Source organism: Chiloscyllium plagiosum, chromosome 22, assembly GCF_004010195.1.
Source record: "Chiloscyllium plagiosum isolate BGI_BamShark_2017 chromosome 22, ASM401019v2, whole genome shotgun sequence".
NCBI lineage: Eukaryota > Metazoa > Chordata > Chondrichthyes > Orectolobiformes > Hemiscylliidae > Chiloscyllium > Chiloscyllium plagiosum.
In genome coordinates, this window is record NC_057731.1 from 30,166,211 (window position 1) to 30,186,815 (window position 20,605).

Below are 20,605 nucleotides of genomic sequence, written 5' to 3' on the forward strand. Positions count from 1 at the left end.
AATTTAGAATAACTTAACTATTTGAAAACTCAATTGACTTGATACTGCAACTTAACTAAGGAGCTGTTCCAATTCACATAACATCCCATAAACACACCCCTTGGCAAAAGGTAAATTCAAGCACAGATTATTTCAGACAGGAGAGATTTCAGAGAGAGAAGCCGGTCAAGAATCATCTGCTTAGAATCTTTCTCTGGACGGCAGTAGCTTCTCAGTGTTACAACTAAAAGAAACTAGGAAAAAACCTGAACTGAGGGAACAAGCCACTCCCTTGCCATTGTTAAACTAGGCTTTTTCCCAGATATATCAGCACATTTGCCTTTATGACTTCTCTCTTACAAAAGACCCAAGGACAAAGTAATCTTGCTAAAGGGACAGTGTCGTTACAATCCTGTCTTGGAAGTGTATCGCTGTTCCTTCACTGTTATTTGGTCTACATCTTGGAACCCCCCTCCCTCACACCATTGTAGTTGCCCCTGCAGCCGAGAACTGCAGTGGTTCAAGCAGGAAACTCATTCCCACCTTCTTCAGGACAATTATGGATAGACAGTAAATGCTGGCCTAGCCAGTGACATTCATATGTCATGAATGATTTTTTATAAAAGTCCTTTTATGGCACAGTGTCACATATTGTCCATAACACTCCTGATAAAGTATTTTACATTATTTTCCATTTTGAGGTACTACAAAATGCAAGTTGTTTATGGTTATTCATCTTGATACCATGTTGATTGATATTGCAGATGATCGTATTCATGCCTGGAATGAGGTGGTGGAAAAGTTGAGGGTAGTACAGAACTTCATTGCCAATTATAGTGGGCTTATGAAGTGGGTTTGCTGTATGATTCCTGGTCTATAGATAAATTTCTTCTATTCCATTACCAAGTAAATGCATCTTGTTCCTATAAAGATTTGTATTGTAGTATGTATGTCAGTTGTAGTTCAGTTGGTTGCACTCTCCCTTCTAAATCACAAGGTTCAAAGTTCCAGTCCCACTCCAAGATTTGAGCTTAAAATTTCACATGCTCCATCCATACCAAAGGATAATCACACTGTCAGAGGTACTATTTTTCAGGTGAAATATTCAGCTGAGGTCCCATTTACCTACTCACGGGGATGTAAAATACTGCAAGATACTATTGTGAAGAACAAGCTGTTATTCCTGGTGTTGTGGCCAATATTTATTCCTTAACCAGCATTGCTGTGAGTTAGTTTTTTGAGTACAAATTAGCTGTTGTTTGCTACATTTACAAAGAGTGTTTTAAGGCATATTGCATTTTTCATAACAGAAAGTCTTTTTTTCAGACCTTTGATATGCACTCTCTTTGTTAATGTTATTCTTGCTCTCTTAAAGTTCTGAGAATGTTTCAATTACAACCAGTTTTCTGGTGATTTTGCTTACATTTGGTTCTTGATTCAACATTAAAATTCTCTAGATGTTCGGGAATGAATGAATAAATGAATATATAACAACATAAAATCAGAGAAAATAGTGAAAAGAGCAGAAACCAACACTGAAAATGTACAGGACAAATTTGAATCAAAAAACATGTGCCCCTTATGGAGGATGATCTCAAATAGAGCTTCTCTTTCTGACCACCCTAGATAGGATAATTTCTTGTAAGAGCACTTTAAGCCAATGGAAAATGCTGCACTGCACAGATAGGGGTCTGCCAAAATGGATCTCTGCCTATTATCCCAGCCCATAATTGTCTGTTCTATAATCAGTGCCACCAACAATTTTGAAACTGAAAATTTGACATTGTTTCTTAGTGCCAGTAAGCAGCATTAATGGGAAGATAGCTGTGAATTGCTGTTCAAACTCTTATCTTCAAGGTGCTGCCTCAAAATATGCGTTTTTAGTTCCATTAGTCCAAGACTAGCATACTGACTGTGCTATGCCAGTCACTGGTTCTTCAGCCCTCCCCATAGGCTTTGCTGTTTAGAATTTAGTTTAAAACTGAAAATGTAAGGAGAGAAAAAGTATCAATGTTGTAATTCTGAGTGGGCTATTCTGTAGGAGAATGAGCGGCCCACAGAGAAGGAAAATCTGAATATAACACTGAGGGAAAGTTACTATGCAGCTGATTAATCAACAATTAAACAGTCAGCTTTTGCGTGGTGTTGAACAATGTTTTGTACATCTAGCATTGACTGTTGGTCAGTTGGTTATGATAATCAATTAAGTTGCTGTCACGTCAAATACTATGAATAGATTCCACTGTAACTGAAATTGTTATCATTGTCATGAACTTGGTCCCAAAAAACTGAATTTTATATTAATATGTCAAAGCACTTCTTGACAGTACTGAACTGCTTTTGGCCTAGTTATGTATCCTGAATTCTTAAATATATTTTCCACTGTTATAAACTCATACACATTTTTTATTTTGCTTCTACCTGTGGCTCGAAGCAAACCTTACTGATCTTCCACAAATTGCTTTACAGTACTAATCTGCTACTTCTATGCCTTCCAATTTTTGGTCTACTAGCCTACTACTTTTCTGCCTTTCAGTTTTTGTCCATACATAGATTGAAGCACAAGGCTGGATTTTGACTCCAAAGATGGGTGTTTCCATTTAGGAAATTTCCCAACTCAATGGATCTCTCTTGACTAAAAATGATCCCGAATTGTGCATTTTTAGCTCTGAGCATACGGAGAAACATACAGCAAACAAATCCATTTTAGAGGAGGCGTCATCAATTTTTTTTTCTTAATTTACTTATGAGATCTGAGTTATGCTGGCTGGGCCAGCATTTATTGCCCATCCTAAGTTGAGAAGTTGGTGGTTGAACTGCTTTGTCGAACCGTTGCTGTTCATTTGACATAGGTGCACTCAAAATACCGTTAGGGACGGAGTTCCAGGAATTTTATCCAGCAACACTGAAGGAACAGTGATATTTTTCCAAGTCAGGTTCGTGAGTGGCTTGAAGCAGTAGTGTTGCCATGTATCTGCTGCCCTTGTTCTTCTAGATGTTAGTGGTTGTGCGTTAATGATGATACTGTCTAAGGACCATTGGTAAATTTCTGCAGTGGATCTTGTAGATGGTACACATTGTTGCTACCAAAAGTTGGTGGTGGAGGGATTGAATGTTCATGGATGTGGCACATATCAAGCAAGCTACCTCGTCTTGGATGTGTCAAGGTTCTTCAGTATTGTTGGCACTGCACTCATAACTAGTCCAGTTCAGTTTCTAATATACTTTTGGCTAAAAAGGCCAACTTTTGAGAGGTAGATTCTTCCACAGTGCTATCAGATTGTTTGTTTGTTGTCCACAGGAGGTCATAGAGTCGTAGAGGTCTACAGCATAAAAACAGTCCCATGTTGCCCAATTTTCATAAGTTAATCTAGTCCCATTTACCTCCATTTGGTCCTATCCCATCCATGTACTTGTCCAAATGTTTCTTAAATGCCAAAATTGTACTCATTTTCACCACTGTGTCTGGCAGCCTGATCCAGACACTCACCACACTGCATGAAAATATTACCCCTCTGGACACTTTTGTATCTCTTTCATCTCAACCTAAACCTTTGCCATCTAGTTTTAGATCACCCCACCATGTGGAAAAGCTGTTTGCTATATACCTTATCTATGCCCTTCATGATTTTAGATATCTCTAGAAGGTCATCTCTCAGTCTCCTGTGCTCCAAGGAAAAAAGTCCCAGCCTATCCAGCCTCTCTCCTTATAACTCAAACCTTCCAGCCCAAGTAGCATCCTTGTAAATATTTTCTACACTCTTTCTATGTTTAATAGTATCCTTTCTATAGTAGGGCAACCAGAACTGTACACAGTACTCCAAATATGGCCTCACCATATCTTGTACAACTGCAACATGATATCCCATCTCCTACACTCAATGCTCTGGTCAATGAAAGCTAGCATGCTAAAAGCCTTCTTCACCACCCTGCCTATCTGTGACTGTATTTTCAAGGAGCTATCAACCTGTCTCCTTAGATTTCTTTGGTCTATAACACTCCCCGTGGCCCTACCATTGACTGTGTAAGCCCTGTCCTGGTTTGCCTAACCAAAATGCAAACTCTTGCATTTATCTAAATTAAACTCCATTTGTCATTCATCAGCCCACTGGCCAAGTTGATCAAGATCTTGCTGCATTCCCAGAGAACCTTCACTGTCCAATGTACCACCAATCATATTATCATCCGCAAACTTACTAACCATACCTCCTAAATTCTCATCCCAATTATTTATGTAAATAATAAATATTTACAAGGATGCTACTTGGGCTGGAAGGTTTGAGTGGATCCAGCACCAATCACTGTGGCAAACCACTGGTCACAGGCCTCCAGTCTGAAAAACAACTGTCTCCCAGCACACTCTGTCTTCTACCATCAAGCCAATTTTGTATCCAATTGGCTAGCTCTCCCTGAATCCCATGAGATTTAACCTTGCTCAACAACCTACCATATGGTACCTTGTCAAAGGCCTTGTGAAAGTCCATGCAGACAACACTGCCCTCCTCATCTTCCTTGGTCACCCCTTCAAAAAACTCAAATTTGTGGGACACGATTTCCCACGCATAAAGCCATGTTGACTATCTCTAATCAGATCTTGCCTCCCCAAATGCCTGTAGCTCCTGTCTCTCAGAATCCCCTCGAAAAACTTAGCCACCACGGATGTTAGACTTACTGGTCTGTAATTCCCAGACATTTTTCTGTAACCTTTCTTAAATAATGGCACAACATTAGCCACCTTCCAATCTTTGGTCACATCACCTATGGATGCTGCTGATACAAATATCTCCGCAAGGGGCCCCGCATTTTTCTCCCTAGCTTCCCACAAAGTCCTGGGATACACTTCATCAGGTCCCGGGGATTTATCTATCTTAATGTATTTTAAGATTTCTAGCACCTCCTCTTCAAGACATCACTATTTATTTCCCCAAGTTCCCTAGCATCCATACCTTCTCTATTAGGACCTCACCGATCTCTTGTGGCTCCACTCATAGATGACCTTGTTAATTTTTAAGAGGCCCTATTTCTCCCTAGTTACTCCTTTGACCTTCATATATTTGTAGAATCTCTTTGCAATCTCCTTTACCTTATCTGCCAATGCCATCTTGTGTTCCCTTTTAGTCTTCCTGATTTTTTTTCTTAAGTGTACCCCATATACTCCTCAGGGAATTCACTTGATCCCAGCTGCCTATACGTGTCATATGCCTCCTTCGTTTTCAAGACCAGAGCCTAAATAACTCTGTTCATCCAGGGTTCCCTACTCCTTCCAGCCTTACCCTTCATTCTAACAGGAATATACTGGCCCTAAACCCTTATTAATTCATTTCTGAAAGCCTCCCATGTACCAGATGTCCCTTTGTCTGCAAACAGCCTCCCTCAATCAACTTTTGAAAGTTCCTGTCTAAGACCATCAAAATTCGTCTTACCCCAGTTTAGAACTTTAACTTGTGGACCAGGCCTACCTTTTTCCACAGCTATTTTAAAGCTAATATAATTATGGTCACTGATCCAAAAATGCTCCCCACTAACACTTCCATCACTTATCCTGCCTTATTTCCCAAGAGGAGGTCAAATTTTTCTCTTTTCTAGAGCAGCCATCAACATACAACATCGAAATGTTTCCTAAACACACTTAACAAATTTCTGTCCGTCCAAGCCCGTAATACTATGGCAGTCCCCATCGATGTTGGAAAGTTAAAATTCTCTGCTATTACAATCCTTTTTTTTTACGGGGGGGGGGGGGGTCTATTGTACAATGCTTTCAAAGTAGTCTCTCCCTTTTTACTTCTCAGTTCTACCCATATAGACTCAGTGAACGAACTGAATGTCTTCTCTCAGTACTGCTGTGATGTTCTCCCTAATCAAAAATGCAACTCCCCCTCCTGTTATACCTCTCCTATCCTTCCTATAGCATCTGTACCCTGGAACATTAAGCTGCCAGCCCCGTCCCTCCCTCACTCATGTTTCTGTAATACCTATAATATCCCAGTCCCATGTATCCATCCATACCCGGAGTTCATTTGCCTTAGCTGTCAGGCCTCTTGCATTGAAAAAAGTGCAGTTTAACTCAAACTTCCCTTACTTCCTGCTGCGCTCTTGCCTGTCCTGTCTAGTACTTGGATTACTAAACTGCCTTTACTATTTAACCTTTGGTCCCATTAATATCTGTACTGTCCTCAACTTTCTCTTTTGTCTCCATACTGCTTTGGATCCCACCTCCTCCTCCCCCATGCCAGACTACTTTAAACCTTTCCAAAGCGTCACCATTATTCTTTGTCCTTAGCTAGTGACTGCCAGATGTGATAATCAATGGTCAGGCCTTCATGATCTCGCTTTCAAACATACCTGAAGCAGAGGTTTGTACATCTTACTGCTTCTCTGGCTCTGACTACATCACCATGACTTGAAGTCCTTGGGCATGCAGTGATCTGCCTGCCTGCTACATGCTTGAGACAAAAATATTTCCTCTGTTTTGAATGCAAGCAAACTTGGAAGCTCTGCCTTTGAGAGGATTAAAATAATTTTTTTTCATCTGCCATGATAAACCCATAACCTCCTTCGACAAAATTTCTAAGCCCCCTCAGCCAACTCAGTCATCAATTTCTGAGGATACAATTTGAACAGGCATTCAGAAGCCACATTGAAATGAAAATAATAAACTTGCAACAATCTATACAGTTCTTGTACATGTGCACTTGATTGTAGAGAAATTCACATTCATAAAATACATTCCAATCTGTTAAATCTCTCACGTGGTTAATCTTTTATGAAACCAACAACCATCTATTCAGATGTCTGCATCAAAGACAACCATAAACTAGCATTTTTAAACTTCAATTAAACTGTGAATTCAGAAGCCTTTGCTGAGAATTCTCGCTTTTGAAATTCAGCCAAACATTAATAGTAGACCTTAGAGAAATGTGCTGAAGAACTCTATTGAAATTGCACGACTAGATGCCTATCAAATTAACCAGAGTTTATTTTAAGCTATCTCTGACTACTTCAGCATATTTCTCTAAGTTTAAAGAGTGGGTATTTTTAAAAACTTCAAATTATTCACAATTGCTCAGACCCTATCTGCCCTTCAACAGCATTCCTCTCTATTCCATCAATTCATGACACTATATAAGGCTCCTGCAACAGTCAAAATGAATCTGTATGACTTCATTGAAAAGGGGTCACTTGACTTGAAACATTAATGCTGCTTTCTCTCTCAGATGCTGCAAGACCTGCTAAGTTTCTCCAGCAATTTCCATTTTTGTTTCAGAATTTCAGCGTTCACAGTTCCTTGCTTTATTTTTCAGTTTGAATTCACTGCTGAGTTCAATGACCCTGCTGAGTGTAGGTTTCCCTCCCATATGAATGAGATGCTGCCCACTTACTCCTATTGTTAAATGTTAACTGTCAGCCTTAAGTGCAGAACTACCTCATCCAAGTTCCACCTATCAATCCAGGTTCAATCCATCCTTAGAGTTGTTAGCATGTTCATATTTTTGCTTCGAAGACACCTCTCATCACATTATATTTCTATCAAAGATTACAGACTGACTTATTAGCTGCCATGAAAGTAGCTTTGATTTTGAAGATATCGTTGTTTGAAACTGAACTTTTTAGAAGATGTGAACCAATTTCTTTTGTAAAGTGCGGAAGGGTCTGTTTCCATGCTATATGACTCTATGACACTATACGTCCTATACGACTGTAAACAAAATCATTGATTCCCTTTGACAATATTACAGCACCAGTAGGTGGTGCTGTGATCAAATTTTAAAGCTTTCAGTCCTTTGTTTTACCAAATTCAGGGTGAACATTTATCCTGTAAGATTTGGAGTTTGTCCTACAGTATTAAACTAATAGATTTTAGTAAAACAAAAGAGGCACTGTAACTAAATTCTAATTTAAGTCCAAAGTAGCTGCTGCAAGAGAACTATCAATCTTATTTAACCATTTCTTAATGCTCTATGCTGTGTCTTTACAGATCCTGAAACCTTGCAAATAAAAGACTCTTTATTCAAATTGAACTCCAAATCTGGTAGACTGTTTGTGGAAGCAAGTATACAGATTAAAGAATATCTTGAAAGGGAATATCAAATCAGAACAAGAGCATTATCATGTTATATCGTAACTATTTTTGTCTTATGCCAAGCTGAGTTTGAAGCGTTTTTATTCATAAACGTAAATGATGTTCATGCAGAATTAATTTTAGAATCTGTGCTTCTGCCAGGCTTACATACCCAGGATTGATTTTAGGAACTCACTGATGAACAATGCATAAATGCTCAAATTGTCCAGGCAAACTATAAAGGAGTGTGCAAACTCTTGCAGGAGAACCCACATCTTTGTGCTGACTGGCCACTCTTTGCCAGTGGCAGTCAATATGGCAATTGGATCCAGTTTTAATTCCCCCTCTGAGTTTATTCCACATAGCCTTGTCTTAATTTTTAATTACTTTGACTCCAGCTACTCAAACCCGTTGTATGGTGAACAATTTGTGCAGGTCATATGAAGAAAGTAAGGTTTTATGGCATACTCTAAGTATTCATAAGAAAAACCTTTTAGTTTAATTTGTTTAATTTGGACATTGACAATTTCTGATCTATTGAATTACCTCAAGAACATATATATTTGTAGTTGCTTGGCAGCACAGAACTGGGTGCTCCTGACAAAAGATACAATTTGTTGAATCTTTATATCTTGCACTCATCAGGATAGTTTGCAAGAAATACCAAGATAAAGTGAAAACAACATGTTATACTGTATGAGAAAAAAGTGCTGATTGGTTGATGATGGACTCTGGTATAAGTGTTTCCATTGAGAATATCCCACTTATGACGACTGACAATTAACTGCTAAGCTTTATTTAAATTTTAAACCAAACCTGTTGAAACTGGTAAAGACATTACCCTGAGAAATAAACCAAAAGGTGGCTATGATCTATTTTGTTGCTGAAATACGTGCAATGTGCTTACATATTCTTTCTTTCTGTAGAGAACAAGATATTGTATATTAATATCTGCAGTTTTCAGTATACATAAGTACACAATACCTGTCTGATAATCCTAAAATGGTTACCAGTGTAATTCTTCACACAGTCTAGACTATCCAGCATATGTTGTCCAATTAGAACATCTCATCTAATGTTAGACACGATGTTGTAAATTTTGTAGCCATAACTGTTTGAAATTAGTACAGTCAATACTTTTCTTATTGCAAGTAGCTGAATGATTATATTGCTTGATATGATTCTCTAGTCTTTGTGACATAGAGCCTTCACACCTAGCATCACATCAGCACAAACATTCATAGACCAAATCATTCTTTTGTGTGATAGACAGAATAGCTTTTTGGGTATGGTTAATGGTGAGTAACATTTGAGTTGTTGCTGCATAGTAGCAGCATGAATCAGCTCACTTATTCTGCTGTTCACTGTGAAAGCCTAATGCTGAAACAGGATCTATCAAAACAATTCCATAGGAGAATGACTATCCTGATCCAGTCATTTCTTGTTGTTTATCATGAATTCACGAACAAGTCTAAGATTTGTAGCTCAGGTTGAGGTTCTGGATGTAGGTGTGCTCGCTGAGCTGGAAGGTTCATTTTCAGACGTTTTGTCAGCATACTAGGTAACATCTTCAGTAAACCTCAGGACGGAGCACTGCTGATGATTCCTGCTTTCTATTTATATGTTTGGGTTTCTTTGGGTTGGTGATGTCATTTCCTGTGATGATGTCATTTCCTGTTCTTTTTCTCAGGGGGTGGTAAATGGAGTCCAAGTCAATGTGTTTGTTGATAGAGTTCCAGTTGGAATGCCGTGCTTCTCGGAATTCTCGTGCATGCCTCTGTTTGGCTTGTCCTAAGATGGATGTATTGTCCCAGTCGCAATGGTGTCCTTCCTTATCTGTATGTAAGGATACTAGTGAGAGAGGGTCATGTCATTTTGTAGCTAGTTGATGTTCATGTATCCTGGTAGCTAGTTTTCTGCCTGTTTATCCAATGTAGTTCTTGCACGGTATTTTGTAAATGACATTAGTTTTGCTTGTCTGTATAGGGTCTTTCAATTTCATTAGCTACTACTTTAGTGTGTTGATGGGTTTGTGGGCTACCATGATGCCAAGGGGTCTGAGCAGTCTGGCAGTCATTTCCGAAATATCTTTTAGATTTAGGGGAGAGTGGCTAGGGTTTCTGGATGCGTTTTGTCTGCTTGTTTGAATTTGTTGCTGAGAAATCGGCGGACTGTGTTCATTGAGTACCCATTCTTTTTTAATACACTGTATTGGTGATTTTCTTCTGCTCTGCGTAGTTCCTCTGTACTGCAGTGTGATGGCTCGTTGGAATAATGTTCTGATGCAGCTTTGTTTGTGGATGCTGGAATGATTGCTTCTGTAGTTCAATACTTGGCCCGTATGTGTTGTTTTCCTGTAGACGCTGGTTTGAAGTTCCCAATTGGCTATTTGTTCTACTGTGACATCTAGGAATGGCAGTTTGTTGTTGGTTTCCTCCTTTTTAGTTAATTTTATGCCCCATTTACCACCCCCTGAGAAAAAGAACAGGAAATGACATCATCACAGGAAATGACATCACCAACCCAAAGAAACCCAAACATATAAATAGAAAGCAGGAATCATCAGCAGTGCTTCGTCCAGAGGCTCACTGAAGATGTTACCTAGTATGGTGAATAAATGTCTGAAAATGAACCTTCATGCTCAGTGAACAAACTTACATCTATAAGCCTAAGACTTGGTCCTGACAAACATCCAGTCTTTTTCTGATTGCCCTGGAAAGGTAAGGTGTCTCAAAAGTTTGCTCCTCATCTCACCTCCAAGAAAATGATGCCAGCGCCCTAGTTGGCACTGTAAAATTATGCACCTGTGCACCTTTGTACTTGTCCCCATATCAGGATGAAAATTCAGGCCATTGGATTTTCAAACCCCAAAATTTGACTAAAAATTTCAAATAGAGCAAATCCATCGGCATTGCAAATGGATTGGAAATTAAAAATTATTGCAGCCAACAGCCCTGCACCCAGTTGTTCCAAAAGGAAATTAACACCCGGAATGCCTGAAACACACTTTAGAAGAACATCCAGAAACATCAAGAACCATTACTGCCAGAAAAGAGACTCTCCCTTTGATTAGATTTGAACTTAAATTTTAAAATACAGCCAACAGCTACCTCCTTAAAATGATCATTTTTATTGAAATAGTATTGTGAACTAAATTAAACTTCCTCTTCCTGCAAGTTCTCTATGCTAAAGAAATCATTTGTAATCAGAGTGGTTTGCCCTTATTAGCACACTAGTACAAACTTGTAACAGTGAGTGCCATCTAAAAGGTACACTACAGCAACTCAACAAAGCTCCTTTGACAGCACGTGCCAAACACACAACTCTACCACTTATAAGGACAAGGACAGCAGATGAGAACACCACCACGTGCAAGTTCCCCTCCAAGCCACACACCGTATACTATCCTGTCCTAAAACTTGGAACCAATGCTCGTTGACTGTTGCTGAATCAAAAATCCTGATTCTTCCTTCCTAACAGCCCTGTGGAAGTTCCTACATCCTTGGACAGAAACAGTTCAAGAACGCCATTCACCTCACCTCTACAACCTTCTCCTGGGCAACTAGGGATGAGAAATAAATGCTAGTTTAATCAGCGACATCCACAGTCACTTGAGCAAATGAAAGCTTTTAGAATACATATTTCGAAAGGAACAACCATTTGTATTCAACATAAGTTTTCTAGTTGTTTCAAATGTGCAACTGCCTTTTTGTAATCTTTGCGATTTTATATGTGTTTTCCAAATACCATTAACAATAATTTGCATTTGTATAGTATTTTAGAGAAGAAAACTGTGCAATTTGATGTGGTTATTCTGTGTATCTCTGAAAGCTTTCAAGATAATAAAAATCCCAAGGTTCTTTAACTCCCTACAGATCTCACCATGGCCTGCCTTTCCCTCTTGCAATCTTCCAAGATATCTGTTCTCCTCAAATTTTGGCATACTGAGCATCCAGGATTTCAATCACTTCACCAGTGGTGGGCATACCTTCAACTGTTATAGGCATAAGATATTTCACAGATGCTTTATATAAAACAAAATTTGATACTGAGGATATAACGTAATATTAGAGAAGATGAATAAAAGCTTAGTTAAAGTAGTTAGTTTTAAGGGGTTCTTCGTGACAGAAAAAAGTGGAAAAGTTTGTTTAGAGAAGAAATTCCAGAGGTTATGCCCTTGTCAGCTGAAGATATGGTCACCGGTGATGGAGCAATGCTCATGACAAAATTTGCAGATTGCAGATACTTAGAGCAGTGCATTTGGAGGAGATTACAAAGACAGGAGAGGGTAAGAATGTTTAAATTGAAGCATTACATAATCAGGAGTTAAGTAAGTCAATGAGTTCAGGGATAGTAGAAGCACAGGACTTGAGAAGAAGAACATGAGAAATGGAGTCCTCAAATTTAGAGGTTAAGAACTTTAACGTAGAGCTGAGTGCAAAAAAGCACACTAATGGATAAACTGGACTTGCTGCAGAATAGGACCTGATTGGATTAAAATAATTCAATCACCTCAAGTTTACAGAGGTTTGAATGTGAAAGGCCAGCCAGGTGTACATTAAAGTAGTCAAGTCTGAAGGTAACAGATATGTGATGAAGGTTTCAGCAATGATAGACCTTGTGCAAGAGCTAAGTTGACAACCATACAGAGCTGGAAAGCGGAGGTTTTAATTATGACTCAGACATGTGGCCAGAAACTCATCTCAGGATTAAATACAAAATAAAGTTGTGAACTGTCAGAGGGAATGATGAGTGCATCACTAGCTAGGGGTCAGAGTTTATGATGGTAACTGAAAAGAATGGCTTCAATCTTCTCAATATTTAATTGGAGAAATTTTTTTCTTGTCAATACTCAACATCAATTTAGAGGCATTAAAGAAGTCACAAAAACAACTGGTAAAGTGGATACTGAACTATCATCAGCATACACCTGAAAACTTCTGCTGTTTTTTTTTAGGCTTTTTTTTGCAAGGTGCCTAACCTAATTTATTCTTCATGAAAATGTTCAGCTCTCAAATTGCATGTTTCCATTGGTGTTTGGCTATTATGGCTGGAATTTTATCACAACAGTGAAGTCTTGTATGCAACCCCACTTAAATGAGCAGTTGGTCTCAAGGGAGCATACTTCCAGTGGCTTTCAATTAACAAGTTATTATAAGTGGTGCCATCCTTATTAAAGATGTTAGCCCACCTCCAAGAACAGATCAGAAAGCTAGCAGTTCCGCAGCCTCAGCTGTGCAACATTAATGGTAGCCATTGATGAGCCTGCAGCTGCAAGGAGAAGGCAGAAGTGGGATTGTGAAGAACTGGGGCAGACCCAGTTGAAAGGCCACCAAATTTCTCTGAGCTACCTTGCCATGTCTATTGAAACCAAATGCCTATAGTTTGTTTAAGTGGCTCAAGTTCCTTATACCAAAATGGCAAGACAGTGGAAGACATCGAGATAGCCCCAACACATCTCTGTTCCATTTTCTCAACTTTGCCACTGCCCAACCTGTTGCCAAAGTGCTGGTGAAATTCAGCCATCTGAGAGAGACAGTGTAGGCTGCATGAAAAAAGCAATACTAAATAATTTTGTGCAGTTTCACTGTAGACAACCTTCTCCTGCAATCATGTGGCAGATACAAAATTCCTGCCATTGCTGGGACAGTCCAGATACATATAAAACCCCATATAAAGCCCAGCTCAACACCACTTCAGATGCCACAAGCCAAGATTTACTTTGCACAGTAACCTCCTCAGAAACACACATCTCAAAGGGAAGCTGGCAACCTGCTTTCCAGATAAGGACAGGTGTCTTCACAGACAAGGTGGTAGAGGGGTAGGCCATCCTTTACCTGGTGGACTATCAGAGACACTAAACCCAAATGGCAGCCCAGGTCAGCCTCCAGGATTAGACAGAATGCACAGCAGTGCAGGATAAAGATCAAGGATCATCTGCTCTCTGCAAGGCTAAAAGCCACCCTCTTTTTCTCTCTGCTACCTCATACTAACTCTAATTCTAACCAATGCACCCAAACCTCACCAAGGATCATGGACTGCCAATCTCACTATTTCAAGCAGCGTTTCCGTTGAAGGACTCTCACCCACCTCATCTTCTACAACTACTAACCCATCCTGCCACTTACCTAAAATGTGACACATTCCTGAGATCAAAGTAAATACAAAGTGAGCAATTGTTAAGAAATTAAGTTTCCATTTGATGCATGTGTGTTGCTGTGCACAAGGTGACTATGCAGCAACATGCAAGTTAAAGGAGTCTCTGAGCTCCAAAGTGAAGTCCTGTAAGTGGATTCTGATTTGGTCCAAGATCAGCCATGATAATGCTATGAAGCTGGCAGCTTACCATTGCTAAGGTAGATAAAGGATGGAGGGAGGACATTGTCCTTGGCGCATTCAAGGGTGTGTTAGTGAAGGAACATTATAACGGAGGCCTGGAGAAGCAAGTAGCAAGCTACATCTGTCTGATAACTGCTTTGACATTCAAGTCAGAAATTATCACTGTCTAGTTTCTCAAGAGGAGGGGAAAATTGCAAGCTGCATAGAAATTAGGAGGTTTGCTAATAATGAGATGCAAATACTTGGAGATGGACTAATTCCCCGAGTTAGCAATATTCAGAACTCAGTGTTGAAATCTTTAAGAGGAAAATTGCAAGTTTTAATCAATGTCAAGATTCAGATCTTTTTCAATCTTGGTATATTTTCTCTCATTTCATACCATTACCATTACCAGTACCACTCACAGGCTGGGAAAATTCTGTCCTATGATTTTTTTGCCAAGGTTGGAAAACCACAGATATAAAGTACATTACTTAGTATTCTACTACTTGAAGATCTAGAGCTTTCTCATTAAATGCTGTGTCACCAATCAACAAATCTAATTGGCAGCTCATTGACAAACTGTTACTATAAAAGTTTGTTTGAATTATTTCATCTTGATCAGTATATAATAAGGATAGATGATTCAGGACAACTATTATAACTGTTCAGATGTTACTCAAATATGTGTCATCTCCATAGCAACAATCTGCATGATGAAATAAAACCTTCTGACTTTATGACAAAAGCATTCAGAAAAGGAATAAAGCCATACGATAGATTTGTTTTATATTTTGATCTTAGTTTTTGAGGTGAGTTGCCATTCATTTTTAAATTTAAGAAATGTGCTTAGTTGTACTATCTTCAAAAGATGAGAATTATTTTATAAACAGAAATTGCTTCAGAATAAGCAGGTGCTTTTGTTAAGGATTGCCTGAGATAGATTACTGGCTTAATAATGTTTTTGTATTTGGTTTCTAAATAACCTTTTATCAAAGTAACATATGGTAAGGGATAAATTCCCTTCATTCATTTTATTTGATTTAAGCATACAATTGTACAGCAGCGTTTCCAAACACTCTTATTGTTTCCCCTCTCAATACTCATGATTTTAGATCACTGCCATTAATAGAGATATACTGAATGGCAATTATTCACTCAGTGTTCTGAGCTATTGAGCATTAATTTATAAAGCAAGGCTGTCATTTGCAAGATGCTTATTAACTGAGTGCAGTTAATTATATAAGAAGATAATTACATGTAAATGTTGGATCTAAAAGTACTATGCAGCCTGTTCCCTGTTTAACAGCCGTGCAGTTAGAATTTCTGGTTTGTTTGCGCTAAAGTGAAGCAATTAATTGATTCATTGAATTACATGAAAATGCAGTGTAATTCCTTCCAAGTAATATGGCATCTATCAGAATAGCCTTCCAATCAAATGAAGCATTACAAGCTCTGAGTGAGCTTGCTGCACACTTTTTCTAACTGCTGAATGTAATCCTCATTTCAAATAGCACTGATATTTAATTCCATTAACTCATGAATTTTCATAAAGTTTCAGTTGTCTTTTTTTGCCTTTGTAGGTGATTTTGCATTCATTAGTGCCGAACGTTAGAAGTGTTTCCATTCAGCCACGCAGTTATGCAACAAGAATTTCCAAGCCTGTTAAATCAGTGTTAAATTTGCAAAATAAATTCTGTACAACCTATATAACCTGTACAAAAGGAGCACCTTACAGTCATTGTAATTCAAGAAAATGTCAGTGTGACATTTATTTTCTACAATAGATTGTCTTTTTTTTTAAAGTGTATCATCACACACTTTTTTCTGGGGGAATGGGGAAATAGTTCCTTGTTTGATTATTCACAATACAACCATGTCATGAATGCTGTCCTATATGGCAAGCCCTGGTAGAAACTTAAACCCAGAGCTTTGGGAGCAGAGGTAGGAATATTATCACTCTGCCAGATGACCTCCCGAAACTGTCGCCTGGATCTCGGACTTAAGATTTTCCTCTCCATATGAAATGTCTAATTTGGTGCAAATTAGTGGTGAATTAGAAGCATTTGTGCAGTGAACCTGATTTAAGGAGATATTGTCTCTCCCTAAACACAGGTCTGGAATAAGTTTAAAATAGGTCCAGATTTGTGGTATGCAATAGCGAGTTGCAATGCAAACCTTGACAATTAAAATGTTAGTTAACTAACTCCCTTGCATATGTATTGTCCACATTGCCCTTCACTTCAAAGTTCAAGATCACGTTGAGGAGCAGAAGCAGTGAAATAACTGTTTCAGACATAAAATTTGGATGAAATTTTTTAACCCAATTATAATGAAAGACTTTTTTCTTTTTGTGACATTGTTTTGAACTCAAAATATCCATTGAAATGTATAGACTTCGCCATCATTCTTTTTAGATTTAAATTGAACGTTTTTTTGTGAGTTTCATTTTATTCGTGGATAATTTTCACAAAACAATGGGCAGAATCTTCCCAGCATCTGAACGAAGCAGCGATTTGGGAAAGGTGGGAGTGTATGGTGAGAATGAAATAATAAGATTCTTGCATTGAGGAGAAGAAAGTCCGAATGATTGGCAAGGATTCTATTTGCATGTGTTAACGTCTCATTAATGGTGAATCTTGCCCTGTGATATGCAGGGTGCTATTCGACCAGAAACTGGTGAGAAACTAGATGATACCAATTCCTAAATGAAATCATAATGATAGCCTGGCAACTACAGCTTACCAACATCTTCTCTGATTTTCCATGTTGGCCAGCAGTCACAACATCTCAGGGCACACTGCATTGGCAGTGAGGGCCACCTGTGCCCTTCATCCATGGAGGTTAACAGAGACAAAGCAGCAATCTCAATACATTATGGTTCATTCCAGACCAACTTATAATACAGTTCAGCACTTCAGCACAGTAATTTGGAACTCATTGACACCTAACATTGCCATACATTTGCACACAAAGACAGGCATCTATTTGATGTGGCAGAGCATAGAACATAGAACATTACAACGTAGTACAGGCCATTCAACCCTCAATGTTGGGCCGACCTATGAAACCAATCTGAAGCCCATCTAACCTACATTATTCCATTCTCGTCCATATGCCAAATAGAACATAGAAACATAGCAGAGTGCACTTAGTGGCTGTTAGCATCTTTCTTAGCACTCACTCACTTTGCACTTTTTTGAATGCCCACAGTGTCTCTACCTTGCCTTTTTGGACTTGACCACTTCACTCAAGGCTTACAGGGTCACAGCATCTCTGCCTTGCCTTGCCTTTTAATGCAGACACAAAGCCAGACAACTTAATATGCTTGCCAGCCAAGGGGACAGACTTGATGGTGTACAGCACACAGCTACATGAATGTCTTGTGCCAGCAGTTTCTATGGCAAACACATTGTATGTCATTCAAGAAAATGGCCATATTTGAAAATTTAAGGGAAATAGTCCTGAGTCTAGTAAAGGGGACTATGGTCAGTCAGATGGTGACCACTGAAATACTCAGTCATGGGTAAGGTCCAGTCTCAGTCCAGAGAGTTGGTCACAGTCAATTAGATGCTTGGTGCGATCATAGTCCAGGAATCCATGTCCTTGCAGTCTGCAGGAATTGCTGGATAGTCCCAGCATTGGTGGTCACTTCTGCTTCTGCTAACAGAAGGATTTGCATTCAAGAGCAATGCAATAGAGTCCGGATGCAGAATTAATGAGATGAACAGCACAGAACTGTACATGAGTAGTCGCCAGGGCTCCTGCAATCCATTAAACTACCTTAAATTGACAGTTGGCCTAAATATGGATGAAGTCAGCTTGGTATTTGCAGTAGGAACCTGGATACTGATGCAAAAGGCACTTTGTGAAAAATGTTAGAAAAAATACCTTCTGTTCCATTCCTGTTAGTGGCAGCAGGTTTTTAATATCATGACATTGAGCGTATACAGAACAATTATTTTTTAATATTTTGATAGAGTATCAAAAGCAATGCAGTGCCACTATTAAAGGAGAGTCTTCTGGTGTCAGCATTAAAAAAAAGGAAAACGTAACATTAATATTGTGCTTTTAAAGACATCAAAACAGCACAAGTTGCTTTATGGCCAATTAAGTATTTTAGTGTAGTGATGAATGAAGTGTTTTTGAAGTTTAATGCCAAAAGGCAGCAAAAAGTTTGAATATATCAACTACTACAAACAGCAATGAAATAATTATCTGAATTCACTCAATGATGCAAATACTGCAGTTACTTGTAATATGAAATAAAAACAGAAAAAGTTTTTAAAAAATAACTACTGAGCAAACCTTTAAAAAAGACAGTAAGATTTGCATTTATATTGTTTGTTTATGATGTCAGGACATCCCAAAGTGCTTAACAACCAATGAAGTACTTCGAAAGTGTAATTACTGTTCTAATATAGAAAACATGATATCCAATTTCAAACAGTAAGATACCACAAACAACAATGTGTTAATGAGCAAGTAGTTTGTTTTTGGGATGTTAACTGTGAGAATAAATATTGGGCAACACACCAGGAAAGATGCTTCAAATCTTCTTCAAAATTGCACGATAGAATCTTTTATATCCACTCGAGAAGGCAGATGGGACCTCAGCTTAATGTAGCTTCCTCAGTACTGTAATGGAGTGTTAACCTTGAACTGTGTGCTGAAGTCCTGAACTGGGGCCCTGAATTGATAATCATCTGACTCAGAGGCGAAAGTGCTTTCAGTTAAGCCACAACTAATGTGCAGTCAGGTGGGGTCTGTGGAAAAACAAAAAGACTTAATGTTTTAGGTTACTGACCTCTTTCAAACTTGAAAAATTTAGTGATTTTAAACAAATACTGAACAGCAAAGTGGAGGAGGAGGTCGAAGAACAAAGTGGAAATGAATGAGATCCTACTATTCCCATACACAACTGCTCTCAACCAATCTTTTGTTTCTTTTGGTGTCCCAATATATCTCCTTTGCCTTGCACCATCACCCTTTTTGCCATTTAATCTTCTCTATATTTGATTCTATCATACATTCCATTTTGTTCTTCCCTTTACCTGTCTCTATACTTGCTTAAAATATGTTGCATCTGTAATTTTTTTCCAGTTCAAATAAAAGGTCATCATCTGAAAATAATCACTTACCTCTTTTTTTTTTCTGCTGATGCTTCCTGGCTTGCTGAGTATTTTGAGTATGTTCCATTATTAAGGAGGTGATTAAGGGTGATTAAATATTGTCTAGGACAAAAAGGAGAATTTGGCTGCCCTTTGTCAATATAGTGCAGTGGGATCTTTCTCTCATGTCTGAGAAGCAGTAAGGCCTCAGTTTAACATCTTATCAAAAAGACAGTAATTGAAATAATGCAGTCTTCTCTTAATACTGCTTTGAAGTGTTTTCTTAGATGTGTATACTCAACTGTTGAGACTCTACCCCAACCTTTTGCCTTAGAAATTAGAGCAATACCACTGGACCATAGCTGGCACAAAATACAGGAGCTCAAGGCTGACTGTGTTGGAGCTCATGGCATTCCCAAGACCACATCAATTGAACTTTTTTAGTGTACTTGTAGCCTGGATTGCCTGTATGAGGAGTTTATGAACATTAATAAAGGAAGTTATAGTATGCAGCTGCAGCTCTTAAAAGGCTGTAGATGTAATTAAAATAGACAAGCTAAGTCTTACTGATGGTAGATGAAATGACGTCAGCAAGGAACAGGTTTACAAAATTTTCTCTACATGACCAACCAATGCTCACCATCAGTATGCTGAAGAGGATGAGGACAGTGCTTGAGGATAAAGTTGGAGACCTCACAATAAAAGAGCCCACTCCATTGGGCAAAATTTCACCAGGCTCTGAGTGAAATAGGCTGTGGCAAGTTGAGTGGTAGAATGGGACAACATGGCTTTCTTGACATAAGATCATCTCCTCAAAATATCCCCATTTTGCTCAAGTGGAGTGACAGGATTCTCACCAGAGTGCAATGAGTTCCCAATTAACACTTCTTATTGCTTGAGGAGAAAGTGAGGTCTGCAGATGCTGGAGATCAGAGCTGAAAATGTGTTGCTGGAAAAGCGCAGCAGGTCAGGCAGCATCCAGGGAACAGGAGAATCGACGTTTCGGGCATAAGCCCTTCTTCAGGAATGAGGAAAGTTTGTCCAGCAGGCTAAGATAAAAGGTAGGGAGGAGGGACTTGGGGGAGGGGCGTCAGAATGCGATAGGTGGAAAGAGGTCAAGGTGAGAGTGATAGGTCAG

At 38.8% G+C, this 20,605-nt stretch overlaps 1 protein-coding gene across 2 annotated transcripts in view; it reads left to right on the forward strand.

Annotated features, from left to right (window-relative positions):
- si:zfos-911d5.4 overlaps positions 1 to 20,605 on the forward strand; it is a 247,088-nt gene that overhangs the window by 106,802 nt on the left and 119,681 nt on the right. Inside the window, exon 7 of one of the 2 annotated variants that reach the window (XM_043712663.1) lies at positions 7,955 to 9,573. The exons of the other annotated variant lie outside the window; for it this stretch is intronic. Within the exon in view, the coding sequence (XP_043568598.1) occupies positions 7,955 to 7,975 (21 nt within the window). The 3' untranslated portion in view covers positions 7,976 to 9,573. Of the gene's footprint in view, positions 1 to 7,954; positions 9,574 to 20,605 lie in introns of those variants that run through there. 2 annotated transcript variants of the gene reach the window in all.